Raw genomic sequence first — 14,274 nt, forward strand, 5'->3', positions numbered from 1 at the left:
CCCGCTCTGCGCCCGCAAGGCAGCCGCGCCTCGGCAAGGCGCGGCCGACTTCTCCGCGCTCCGCTCGCCAGGACCGGCGCGCTCCAGCTGGCCAAGGCGAGCGGGCGGAGCCGGGGAGGGCGGGCTCGCTCGCGCTCTCCGCCTGCAGCTCCAGCCCCAGCCCGGGCAAAGGCGGAGCCGACCCCGCGGCAGGCAGCCAGGCAGCCAGGCGAGGGAGGGCGCCCGATCGCCCGGCGCCGCCATGCCCAAGGTGGTCTCCCGCTCCGTGGTTTGCTCCGACACGCGCGACCGGGAGGAGTACGACGATGGCGAGAAGCCGCTTCACGTGTATTACTGCCTCTGCGGGCAGATGGTGCTGGTTCTGGGTGAGCGAAGGAAGGCGCCGCGCCCGGGCCCCGTCGCCGCCTCCGCTCGGCCAGGGCGCACGGTGCCGCGCTGGGCGCTGCGCCCCGGCTGGCCGTTGGGGCGGCTCGGAAAGGGGGGATTGCGACTCCCACAGTTCCGCGCCGTTGGGGCGCGAGGGGGGCCGCTGGGAGTTGAAGTCCAAAGCTCCGCGGGCTGCCCGCGGGTTCCGAAAGGGTTCAGCCCGGCGTGGCCCTCCAGGTGTTTTCGTCCCCGTGGTCGCTGCTGCGGGTGATGGGGGTCGCCGTCCCCCGCGTGCACCTGTCCCCTAACCCCGACTCATGCCGGTCAATAGCACCATGGGCTGATTTGGGGGTGGGCATTGGGGGCACGTAGAGCAAAGGCGGGCTTTGTCCATCCTGTTATTGGAGTCTTTTGGAAGGGAGACATGAATCAGCCCCGTGTGGAGCTGGGCTTCCAGTGTATCATTCGCAGACTTTGTGTTAATCTTCCTCCCCCCTTCTTGTAAACGAGCTCCATTTATCTATCGGTGGATTTTTATTATTAGTCAACAAACCCTTCGAAACGTAACAAAAGGTTGCCAAATATTGTTCAGACACCATTGCTGTAAGAAATAAAATTATTATTATAAGATCTGCTTGATCGTTGCCATGCTAGAAGGCCAGCCGTTGTATCGAATGTCTCGTGGTTTGATGTTTTATATAGAAGCTTGGTCAATAATGCTCAATCAAATGTGATTTGAACGTTGATTTGATGTTGGGGTGGGTGTTGATTTGTTTAGACTTCTAGGGACCTCCTCCAGCATTGATCCCCCGGGTGTAGATCTAGTTCCCTGATGGTTTTTGGTTTTCCAAAATGATGATGGTGATGATTTTTCCTACAGACTGCCAGCTCGAGAAGCTGCCGATGAGACCCCGTGATCGGGCCAGAGTCATTGATGCTGTCAAACATGCCCACAAATTCTGCAACACAGAAGAAGAGGAAAATGTTTACCTGCGCAGGTAGGAAGGCCCCACAAAGCCCCATTGACAGGGATCCCTGGCCAAAATCAAAGACACGCGATTTCAGAAACAACCTCTGCTTTTGATGGAGTTGTTCAACTTAAGGGACTCTCACCTCTCATATGAAATACGGGAAGGGAAATCTTCATTTTCTCCATCGACCCCCTTGTTACTTTACAGGAAGGCTCCAAAGGACAAAGATGTAATATTAAAATGGCTTGAACATCAGTTGTTATTTGCTAGATAATAACTGCTGGCTTCGTTTTTCTTTTTTAAGATCATCTGAATTACATTTTTAAAAAAGGAGCCACACCTAGAAAAAGAAGCTAGTGTGGAAAATAAATTTTAAAATAATGATTCACACATAACATTAATACTGATACTGGTCTTTGGTGTCATTAAAAATTTTTATCTTTCTTATATGAGTAAAACTCTAACGGAGATTCTATCTAAAAGGTTTACAGACTCCAAATCTGAAAACCTGAGTAGGAGGGTAGATAATCTATATCAAGATTTAAAGTACTGTATAAACAAGTAGTTTATTCTCTACAGGCAATGTGTGGGCTCATGATTCCCTTTGAAACATTAGCATTAGAGGTTATTTTTTCAGATAGTGTCATATCCCATAATTTAGAGTACCAAGTTTTAAATTCTGAAATCAAGTTTCTTCCAGCTGGTTACAATAATAAGTTGAGCCATTTGTAAGGATATAATTAGAAAGTTTTTCACCTTTTTGCCTAATATTCATTTCTGTAAAGCTATTCCATGAACATGAAGCAGAATTAGGTGACACTTTTACATGCTGGTTTTAAGTGGTATCTGCTTTCAGGCTGGTCCTGTTTCGCTCTTCAAGAAGCAACACCTATGACTGATGTAATTTGTTCCAACAAACTGGATTTATATATTGTATATATTGAAATGTAGCTCGTTCGGCTTAATGTGTTGAATTGTTGGACTCAGCCATCTCAGTTTGCAGTTTATCAGCCGGGGTTTATGGCACCTCAGGCTATATAACCCCAACCAGTCATGACTTCTTTTGCAACAAACCATGATTAAGCAAAGTACAGCATACTTACCTATTTTTCTTCCCTAGGCCAGAAGGCATTGAACGACAATACAGGAAAAAGTGTGGAAAGTAAGTAATTGGAGAGGAAGTGTTCAGAAGACAAAACAGTCAACAAATGTTATTTCCTGTGATAAAAGAATATACAGCCTGTTGAGGCCGTTGTGATCTGGTGAATTAGCACATCCAACTTTCTCCGGAGTAAAAAAAATAAGGTGGTTTAGATCCAATGTGATTTAGTGGTTAAGACAGTGTTTCTCAACCTTGATAACTTTAAGATGTGTGGACTTCAACTCCCAGAATTCCCCAGCCAGCTTCCTGGCTGGGGAATTCTGGGAGTTGAAGTCCACGCATCTTAAAGTTGTCAAGGCTGAGAAACACTGGGTTAAGATGTCACACTGGCATCCAGGAAACCCTAATGCAAACTTTTTTGCATCCCCAGTTGAGTGTCTTCTGTATAAATTGGACTACTGGTTATTGGAGGTTGGAATCCAACTTAACAAGTAGGACCAGGTTGGGGAAGGATTAAATGGTTGCAATTTATGGCATGCTCAGGCTTAATCTAGCAGCTGAACTGAGATGAAATATCAAATACAGGCAGATGTGTTCTTTTAATTAGATTTGGGAAGAAAAACAAGTGGTCACTTTCTTTCCAGGTGTGGCCTGCTCCTTTTTTACCAACACCAGCTGAAGAATGCTCCAGTGACGTTCATTGTGGATGGCGCTGTGGTCAAATTTGGGCAGGGCTTTGGGAAAACCAACATCTACACCCAGAAGCAAGAGCCCCCTAAGAAGGTAGGGGAGGAGAAGAAGAGTCTTCTCTTGCAGTGTGTGGCGAAATGCTCAGATAGGGAGTGTGCCTTTGACTGCCAACTGCTGTGGAGTTCCAGCAGAGAATGCCCTTGTCTTCTGGCTGAACTTCTGAGCTCCTTGGTGGCATTTGGTTGGCCTGATCTTACAAGGCTCTTCTTACTCCAGGAAGTTCTGAAATATTTGGTCTTGAGGGCAGTAGTCTCTTCATTTGTATGTTTGTTACCCAACACAGTGTTTGGCTTACTCTATCAGAGGACACATCCTTCCATTTGATTTCCTTTTCTCTACCCCGAGCATGACTCAGTGAGCCTCCGTTCACCTAACCCACCTCAGTCATCAGCCAAACTGTTTTTTTAGAGCATTAGTTTTGGGGGTCAAGGGCCACAAGTTGACAGAGTGATAAATCCTGATGTCTTGGAAGTAAGTGGATATTTTTTCCTTTTTTCCCCCCTGATTTTGCATGGAGTTGGTTGGAATCAATTTTAAATGTGCTGAAGGAATCTGATACACAATTGCCCAGCACATTATAGTGGTGCAACTCTCGGGGGATTCTACAAGTTGTAAAAAAGGGGATTTGGCATCTGCACCTGGCTGGTGATCTGCAAATTACTGTCCCTGTTCTAAGACTGAGACTCCAGCGGATGAAGTATAGGACAGATCTGCCTTCCTTCTCTTAGTATTAAACTGCATTCTCCAGATCTGTGAAGGATAAGATCATCACCTTTTGCATTTGCTGAGCCCCAAGTTTGAACAACACATAATATTTTTTAAAAAATTCTCTCTTTCCAAGGTTATGATGACCAAACGGACCAAAGACATGGGCAAGTTCAGCTCAGTTACTGTCTCCACTATTGATGAAGAAGAAGAAGAGATTGAAGCGGTAAGGTTCTTCCATATCTTTCTTGATGGCAACAGGGGAGATCTAGGTTGTCTAGATGTTTGAAACCAAGGATTTGGCCAGTGGCTTCCAGTCATTATGAAACCTCCTTTCCTCTGCAGGTTCGAGCCTTGTACATTCTCTCTTCCTTCTCAGAATGATACCAGAGTGGTGTCTGGTGACTGAAGAAACTAGTGTATAAATCCTTGTCCAACCTAGTGGGCAGTTCGGGGTTAGTCACATTGGTTCACACATCATATTAAAGCATTCTGTGCTGAATCATGGTTCACATGGTAATTTTTATTGACTAACCAACAACTGGCTAAGTTCATATGAAATCCTAAGCCATAAAACGTAGTTTACACATCCTGGTGGCTCGATTTACAATGCAAATGATGCAATCCAATTATGCAAAATGCTGTACATTGACACAAATGACATTAATTACATCATTTGGATTTAATGGATGTTTAGATTTGACAGACATTTGGCGATAAGAGACATGCCCCGATTTGGTCTATAAAATCGAGGCATTACTTTTTATCCTAGGCTGTTCTTGATGTGTTTCTTTTCTGCTGGGGCTACCAGCATTCAGTCTAATTCCTTCTAACGCTGTGTTTTTCAGCGAGAGATTGCTGATTCATATGCTCAAAATGCCAAAGTGATCGAGAAGCAGCTGGAAAGGAAAGGAATGAGCAAGAGAAGGCTGCAAGAACTGGTGAGTCTGTTTTTTTTCATCCCTCTCATTTTTCCATTTCATAGGTTTGATGCAACAGTGTTCTTCAGATTCTGGTGGGAACTGACTCATGTTCTCGCTACATAATATGCCTTAAAATACTTGTATATCTGAGGACATTTGTCTTGTGGTCTGCTGTGAAAAGTTTGTTTAATAAGGCAGCCATTGATCAGAAAGAACCTGAAAGAGCCCGTTTGGCCTAGCAGTGAAGGCACCAGGCTAGAAAGCAGGAGACAGAGAGATCTAGTCCCACCTTAGGCATGAAAACCGGCTGGGTGACCTTGGGCCAGTCCCTCCCTCTCAGCCCAACTCACCTCACAGGGTAGTTGTGGGGAAAATAGGAGGAGGAAGGAGTATTAGGTATGTTCGCCACCTTGAGTTATTTATAAAAATAAGAAAGGCGGGATAAGAAATGTACAAAAGAAAACTTACTGTAGCTGGGTGACTTGACTAGTTCTCAGTTGATAAAAGAGGCACTGGTGTTTCTTGTAGCTTTTGGTAGTGGCCTTATGTCCCCGCATGAGCAAAAGATGTGAGGGTGGTGATCCAAGATTCCTGAAAAACTTTAAATCAGCACCTTTTCCTCCATGTCTGAATAAGCAAGCTTTGGAGAAACTCCAGAAGAACTCATGATATGAAAACGTATAGTAGAACAAGGGTGGGGTAACTTGTGACCTTCCAGATGTTTGATCTCCAGTCTACTGAATCAGTGATCGTGGCTTGGAATGAAAGTTCTCCAGCATGTTGGGAGGCCGCCGGTTTCTCAGCTTTGCAGAAGACGATGAAGTGTAATTTAATCCAAAGGCCTCACTTTCTGTTGTAAGAGAGAGGTCGGCTGTGCTTCCTCGCGGGGGGCTAGTAAGAATATTTATTTCACGTTTCTCCATTTTATTTTTTAATTTGATCAGGCCGAGCTGGAAGCCAAGAAGGCCAAAATGAAAGGCACGCTCATTGACAATCAGTTCAAATAAGATGTTTATCTTTGGCGAAAGGAAGAAAAGCAACCCTCAACATTTTGCCTCCCTTCTGGTTCGTCCAAGAAATCTGGCCGCCTTCATGAAAATGCAGTTTTTTCTAATGTATCGCCTATACCCTAGGTTTTAATTTCCTTTGAGGCCTTTTCAAGTTTCTGAGAAGTATCCTGCTATAATTTGCTGTATTCAGTTTTGCAAGAAGTTGTAAAATGTACGTGTGTGAGGAGCATTGGCTCATTTATGCAGTTTTTTTTTTTTTGTCATTTGTATATTTTCATATGTATGTAAAATTCTGGCGAGATAGAAACCAATGCAGAAAAACAAACATTTGGTAAATAATTGTTTCCATGGGATTGTCATTCCTTTAATCCGCTGAAATTTGTGTAGATGCCTTAGGTGTCTCACATGACTGTCCAGTCTGGAAGCTAAGCAGGGTCAGGCCTGGGTACAACTTGGGTGGGAGGCTTCTAGGAGTACCAGAACTGTAGACCTGACTGGGAATGTTTAAAAAATGTCAAATGTTAAACAAACCATGGCTTAATGTGAGCCCAACACAATATGCCATTCAAGGTGGCTGATTTCAATTATATTTCTCTTTAATTTCATGTATTATTTTATGCCGCTTCTGTTCGTACACTGATGTCACCATTAAAAGTTAAATTTAAATGACCAACCATTAAACTCATGTGCCAAAAATGTCTTTTTAAATGACATGAAGATCTGACCTAGTTTAACAGGAAATGGGATTCCCCACAGCCTGCAGACATTGTAGGCGAAATTCTCCAAATTGCTTTAATGCAAGGAGACGCTGGTGTTACTATACCCTGCATCTCACTGCTTATTTATATAAGTGAAAAGAGGCTGGCAGAGGGTTAGCCCTGTCTGATAGGAAGTTGCCCTCTCTTCGATGCTTGCATTTAAAGACGGCCATTTTCACCCAGACGTGTTGCAATAGCAGCGTTTGGCCAGCAGAGGGCTGCAAGACACAAGTGACTAAATCAAACCCAGACAACCAAGTTCCTAGTTCTGGTGGAAAGACAGTTCAGCTGCCCCACAACCAGAGACAAGATGCTGCTTTAAACTGCTGGGGTCCTTTCAGACATCTCATCCTTGATATTCTAGGGACACTCGTGACTTAGGCTAAGTGGATGTCTAATTGCACTGGTTTGGCTGTTGAGCTTTTGCAAAACTTGTGAGTTCCTGAGTCTCTCTTTGAGCGCAGGCTGTGCTGCCTTCAGCAGTTTAAACAATGACCTTCATCCCTAAACACTGAAATAATGTCACCCCATCATCTTGAATTTTATAGTCTTTTTATGTATATAGTCTTTTTATATAGTATGATTTTTTAAAGCTAATTTGATGGGGATATTTATATTTTTTTTACTGTTTTTGATGTTTGATTTTAATCGTGAGCTGCCCAGAGCCACCCTCTGGGGGAGATAGGCAGCATATAAATTTAATAAATAAATAAATAATACGATATTCAGACCTGTTGGCTGCACACGCCCTGAAATCGAAACGAGAGGACTTGAACAGGGTTTCTGTGCCCCTTAAGATTTGCGTCTTACGCTGCTTCTGTTTGGCTCAAGGTGGGTGTGAGTTACATCTTCCTAGCAAGCCCGGTGAGATTCAGCTTCTTCCACCTGTCCAAGACAGAACGTGTTTTTTTAGCTTGAGCTGAATATATATGACAGCAGCCGCTGTCCAGTCTAATTGATGGCTTGGCGTGGGGTGCAACTCCAGACCGTTGTGGCTTCTTAAAGCAAGGCAGGGCTTAGTGTAGGGGTCAGCGTGACGGACACCTTGAAGTCAGCTAGGTGAGACTCAAACGTTGTCACTCAACTCTAGTACCTTAGAGAAAGAACGTGTGCTTTGGATCCCAACGTCTCCGGGTTAGAAAACCACTGAGAACCTCCCCAAGAAATGAGACGTATTCCACAAGAGCAGCGACTGTTTGCCAACGAGTAAAAAAATGGTCCAGTTTGGAACGCGTTGCCGTTTGTTACTCGGCGGTTCATCCTAAGAAGCCGGGCCTTTCTCTTCGCTCTCCTTCACATGTCGTTACAAGACCTGGCCTGTTCAGGCAGAAGTTCCCTGGGCGTTGATGACACAAGCTAAGGTGGAGCGTCAACCAATCAAGCTTTGAAGGAAAAGGGCTTCCTGCCTTCAGAGATCTCCTTAAAAGGAAATCCACGAGCAGGAGGGGAGCTGTCTCAGCCACTGGGTGACCTTCAGTCAGGTGACAATGAAAGGGAGGAAAAAAAAGGAGAAGCACATTTCTGGTTTCAAGGTCGTTTTTACAACAGTGGAAGGCAGGAGTTGGGCTCTTGCAGAGGGGGGGTGCTTTCCCCACATCTGACCAGGGACCAGTTCAGCAGCATCCATCATTTCTTCTTTTTTTAATAACAATTTTACTGAAAGTTTCAATAACAACAGTAAAGGAAAATACGAACTAAACTCAGAAAGAAGGGAAAGGAAAGAAAAAAGGAAAGAAAAGGTGTACAGAAAAAAAGAGAAAAGAAAGAAAAAGAAAAGAATAAAAAAAGAAATATAAAGAAGTAGCTTCCGATCTTCATCACAAGTACAAACTTAATAATTCATCACCCCCTGTAACATCACGTGCAAGTATCTCTTCTTCCCATAACCCATCCCTTATCCATATGTAAATCCATAAATCATTAACATTTCAGTCCTGAGGTCAGCAAAAAGTCTGTAAAGGGATCCCAGATTTATACAAACATGTTTTATTTTAACCTTGATCAAACAAACCAACTTTGTACTCCATTTTGCTTCTAACAAACTTTAGTTCATTCAGATGCTGTGGTAGGATTTGATCTCTCTACCATTTTTCTTTTTCCCATCTCAGAGATTTCTTCAAGACTAACCAACTTACAAAATAAGTCCAGTAAAAAGTCCTTATCCAGGCCAATTTCTTGGCTTCGCATTTGTATTTCCACATTAGTTGTATTCTCTCTTATAGTCCATAATTTTTAAAATTTTTTCCAGTACTTCCACAAATTCCTTATGTTCTGATATTTCTGCATCAGGCAACATTTGTTTCATCTCTTTATCTTGTAAATCATCCAAGATGTTTTCTTTTGCATCAGTAATTTCTTCTTTAATGTCTTTAGGACATAATCTAGACATCCAGCATTTCTTGACTGTGCCCCTTTTTGTAGGGGAGATCAAAGGCCCTTCGCCCAAAGATTGCTGCTGGACGTGGGCAGAAATAATTCCCCAGGGAAAATGTTGGTGCCAAGCAACTTTTCCCCAACTTGCTAATCTTAGATACAAAGGGGATGGCAGTATGTCTTACCACCTGCAATCTGGAATGGCATAGCCCACAAAAGACTTTATCAGGACTTCGTTCTGACTTTGGCCATTTGGGTGAAGTCAGTTGTCCAAATTGTGCCATTTGTTGTTTTTTTTAAAGGTCCCTTTTACATAATGGCCAGGATGCTGAAGAAATTATAGCAGCATCAGAAAGATCTCTTAATATAGTTGGAATGGTTGAATTTTGATTGTATAGATCAAGGGTTAACACTGGCAGTATTGCATATTGCACTGAGAATTGTTTCAATATGGTTTACTGAATATACCTCATGTGTGTGTGTGTGTGTGTGTGTACACACCTTCACATCATTGTTCATGCAACAGACTAACCCAAAACCAAACTACACGAAGCTTTAGTGTGAAATGACACAGATCGGAAGGATTCACACATCACAATGCTTTGTTTGAGTTGGGCTTTGCAGGTTCTGGGAATCCAGATGCAGTTGTTTGTAAATCATGGTTTATAGGAGAGTGTGCCCCTACAGGCACCAAGTTACATCTTTTGAATCATGGAAGAAAGAAAAGACATGGATAAAGAAGTGGGATTTTAATTATCACTGAACAAGAGAATGAAATAGCCAGGTCATTGAAAGTTCCTTGCTGTAAAAGGTTTGCAGCAATCCAACAAACTGAAATTTTGAGAATATAGATCGATCGATCTATTTTCCTAATTATATTCCAAAATCAACAGGGCTGGTGTTTGGATTAAAGGATACCTCTGAGATTATGGTACTCTCAAACTCTGTCACTTCACATGTTCTCATACCCTACAAACACCGTTCATCCAGCTTCTTATCTCGAAATCATCCATCCAAGCTAGAAAGCTTTTGGGAGCTGAAAGAACTCAGGTTTCTGAAGGGCATGGACACTGATTGGCTACTTGTTCAACAGGAACATTGCTTCAGCTCCAGGAAAGGGGTTTTCTATCTGGTTCAGTCTGGTCTAAACCAAGTGTGAAGCTCAATCAGAGATGGAGAGACCAGATGTTGAGAGACATATCAGAACAGAATGTCCTTATGTGTGGAAAGCAAGACGTTTAGCTTTGCCTTCTTTCTGATAGCCTCTTTTTCTATAAGAGAGGCTTGGTTTGGGGGGGTCATGTGAATATAATTTAACTTAATTTCCATTCATTTGATTTCGGCACAGCCCAACTCCAAATTGTCTCTGGGCAGTGTACAATAAAACCAAAGAGAATAAAAAACACAATACAGTACAGATAGTCCTCGACTTACGACCATTTGTTTAACAACCATTCAAAGTTACGACAGTGCAGAAAAAAGTGACTTACAACTGATCCTCACACTTACAACTGTCGCAGTGTCCCTGCAGTCACATGGTCAAAATTCAAAATAAATACATGTTGGCATCCAGCATGTATTTGCAACAGTTGCAGTGTCCCGGGGTCATGTGATTGCCATTTGTGACTTTCTCAAGGGGCTTCCAACAAGTAAAGTCAAATGGGGAAGCCTGATTCACTTAATGACCACTTTATTTGCTTAACAACTGTGGCAAAAAGGTTGTAAAATTGGGCACAACTCACTTTACGACCATGTCACTTAGGGACTGAAGTTCTGGTCCCAGCTGTGGTCGTAAGCTGAGGACTACCTGGAATTATAAAAGAAATAAGAAATAAATAAAAACCAGAACCCATGGCCAATCTGGCAAACAATACCCATACCCCACAAGAAATCCAACAGGGGCCCCAACCACCCAACCCAAGGCATGAGCGAACAGCAAGGTCTTTACAGTGTTCTAGAATGCCATCAGGATGGATGCACATAGATACTTCTCATTGTTGCTTTATTGGACAGCATGCCTTTGAACTGTGGTGCTGGAGAAGACTCTTGAGAGTCCCCTGGACTGCTAGGAGGTCAAACCAGTCAATCTTAAAGGAAATCAACCCTGATTGCTCATTGGAAGGACTGATAATGAAGCTCAAGCTCAGATATTTTGGTCACCTAATGCGAAGAGAGATCTCTTTGGAGAAGACCCTGATGCTGGGAAAGATGGAAGGCCAAAGGAGAAGAGGACGGCAGAGGATGAGATGGTTAGATAGCATCACTGAAGCAATGAGCATGAGACTGAGCAAACTCAGGGAGGCAGTGAAGGATAGGAAGGCCTGGCGCGATGTGGCTCATGGGATCACGAAGAGTCGGACACGACTTAACGACTAAACAACAACAAATTCAGGTCCAGCTGATAAAATTCCCTGCCCTCAGACATCCAATTTGTTTCCTTCTGACTTAGAAATCTTTCTTCATTTGCTCAGGACGTAATTTGATTTTATCTGCTTCTCCTGTCCTATATTTTAAACACATTTAGAATTTGCCTCCATTGAAATAAATGTTTGGCTGCCTTGCTTCTTTCATCTAAAATAAAAAGCAGGACTAATGCTGCTACTACTACTATGCAACACCAGCAAGGCCCTACTAATAATAGTAAGTTATTGCTACAAAGAATAACTGTTCTGGAAAGATTCCTTCCCACCAGTTTTAGGGCTATTTGACAGGACAAAGAAATACAGGGCAACCTGAATCATTTGCAACGTTACCTATTATTAAATATACATGCGTTTGTTTGTTTTTCAAAGACTACTGTACTCATAAGTATACTATACTTCCAGTCTGCGTAACGTCTAAAGTTCTCTGCAAACTTACTTAAAATGTTAAAAATGGAAGAATATAACACAATTGGAAGTAGAACGAGAAAGTCTGTCAGTCAGTTTATTACAGTACAGTCTTAGACCAGTACAGAGCAAGAAAGAGATTGTAGAACCCACTCAACAGATCTCAGATAAATGGAAATCCTTACCTGCTGTGTAATCGTAAAGTCCTGAAGAGACTTTATCAACCTTGTTCTAGGCACACTCGGATTTCTAATCAGGCTCAGAGTTTCTAAACAGGTTGCCTTTTTTCTTCAGCCTCCGTCTCAGGATTATCAGTCACTAGATCACAATGACATCAACTCTGAGCAACGTGACTTTCTTTGCCATTGAACCTGGGCAAACTGTCCAAGTAGTGCTGGGTTTTGTCACAGGCTTGACGATCATTCAACCACGTGCTTCTCTCCCGCGTTCGCCTGCAGACTCTTTGGTCAAAGTGCTTTCCATGTCATAAGTTTACAACTGCCTGTTCTCTGGGTGAACAGAGATTCGGATGTGTCACGTTGGACCCTGGGGACAGTCTGTGAAAAACCCAAATTCAGTCAACGAACCTTGACAACTTACTAAGGGTGGATTGTTTTAAGTTGAACCCCAAGAGCCTGGGAGAGTTTGGAACTAAACTAACTCTCCAGGTTCCACCATGTTGGGTGAACTGTTTATCTGTATGGATAATGAGCCGTCCCTGATCCCAAAGACAGAGGTAAAGATGTTGAGTGGTCCTGAAAAAAAATAGGACTTCTCTCAGTGTATCTGAGTCTTCTTTTGATTGGCCCTCCAGCCAAATTGAGAGGTGAAAAGGGGTAGAAAGGATTGGGGGATAGGATAACCCAACTTTGACCACAATGGTGCTAATACTATCAGAGAGCTCAAATTTAATTCTTTTTTCACTCCAGTAAGAAGCAGACCATCTCAAACCCTTGGAAGTAACAGCTTTCTGAATCCTTCATGAGAAATGGAGCAGGGTTTTTTCTGCTGGAGAGCTCTTGCTCACCCAGGCTGCTACAAGGAAGTGAGGTGGTTGGAGTTTGATCTGCATGAGCATGTTTCCACTACTAGGAGTAACTCAAGGAAGAATCACTCAGTACTCCAGAGCCAACTTTTTTTTTTTTTTTGGTTTGGCATACTACAGGAAAAGATTGTGCAATGAAACTTGAAAAAGAGAGGTTGGATGACAGACCAGAAGGAAAAAACACACACACGCACACACAGAGAAAAAGCTGATTTCAACACACCTGAATCACAGAGGACACATGCTATTTATTTAAGAACAACCTACAGCCTCTTATAAGAACACCTTGATTGCTATCCGTTCTCACATAGGTAATAGTATTTGTTTCAAATGGGTATGGAAAACCAGTGGGACAGATCCATAGATGCATGTATAGCAAGTTGAAAATTCCTATGAAAAGTGAGTATTTCAGGTTGGGAGTTAAGTAAGAGTAGTTCCAGGCAGCTCTTAGCCTTTCTAGCATGACCAGTGAACCAGTTCAGTTCTAAGCCATTAATGTCTGAGGCAAACTTAAGGTCTTGATTCACACATAACATTAAGCCTTGATTTTTTTTAAATGATGTGTCTTTCTCGTTTACCGACTGCCTTATTTAGCAACTGTTTGCAGTTACAACCGTGATGAAAAAGTAACTTTACAACCAGTCCATGCATTTACAAGCTTCCCAGGTATGTAAAGCAAAGGAAAGCTGAAGTAAGATGATAAACACGGTCGTGATTTCACTTAGTGACTGCTTTGCCTAATGACCAAGTTGCCAGCCCCAATTGCGGTTGCTAAATGAGGAATACCTATATTAGACCTTAGTGTGAATGTTAACTGAATTCCCTGAGTTAATTGATTATTTACAGCTTCTGCTGCTTCATTAGAGCACTCTTTTAATCAATGGCGTGCTTCAAATTCCAACCTTTTTATTGATTAAAGTTGGCAGCCGTAGGAGTGACCCATTGGATAGACGTTGCAGTCAACAAGTGATGTGGCATTCAGCCAAAAATAGAAAGAGCAAGATGTTCTGCAGTTAAGATTTCAACTTGGCCATGACGTCATAGCCTCAGATGAGCTACTTTCTCTGAAGTCTCCCCCGTTTCAGAATAGCCTGTTTTGTAGGCTGTTGAAAAGTTGACAATATGTTAGTATTTCTCAATCTCTGCACCTCTAAGATGTGTGGATTTCAGTTGCTGGCTGGGGAATTCTGGGACTTCAAGTCCCCCCCTCTTAAAGTTGTGGAGTCTGAGAAACACTGTGTTAGATCATTACCAGCACACCCCAGTAACCCACTGGGTTTGACAAAGGCACTATAAAAAATATCAGGTATCATTGCATATGCTATAATTTTATTTATTTATTTATCGAATTTGGCACCCCCCATCTCATTAAACGACTCTGGGCAGTTTACAAAACAATTAAAATCAATTAAAATGACAAAATTACAATAATAAAAAATAAAG

The 14,274-nt window shown here is 42.7% G+C and overlaps 1 protein-coding gene across 1 annotated transcript; it reads left to right on the forward strand.

Moving 5' to 3' along the window:
- The first annotated feature begins 166 nt into the window (after positions 1–166).
- On the forward strand, positions 167–6,085 carry STEEP1 (STING1 ER exit protein 1). Its single transcript, XM_088151843.1, has 7 exons — positions 167–365; positions 1,247–1,364; positions 2,458–2,499; positions 3,084–3,222; positions 4,031–4,120; positions 4,743–4,835; positions 5,762–6,085. The coding sequence occupies exons 1-7, from the start codon at positions 242–244 to the stop codon at positions 5,822–5,824; spliced, it is 669 nt and encodes a 222-aa protein (XP_088007969.1). The 5' UTR covers positions 167–241; the 3' UTR covers positions 5,825–6,085.
- The last annotated feature ends 8,189 nt before the right edge of the window (positions 6,086–14,274 follow it).

The sequence above is a fragment of the Python bivittatus genome, unplaced genomic scaffold (assembly GCF_059951505.1).
Source record: "Python bivittatus isolate LINGU-HERP-01145 unplaced genomic scaffold, Pbiv_v1 ctg000670_np1212, whole genome shotgun sequence".
NCBI classification, from domain to species: domain Eukaryota; kingdom Metazoa; phylum Chordata; class Lepidosauria; order Squamata; family Pythonidae; genus Python; species Python bivittatus.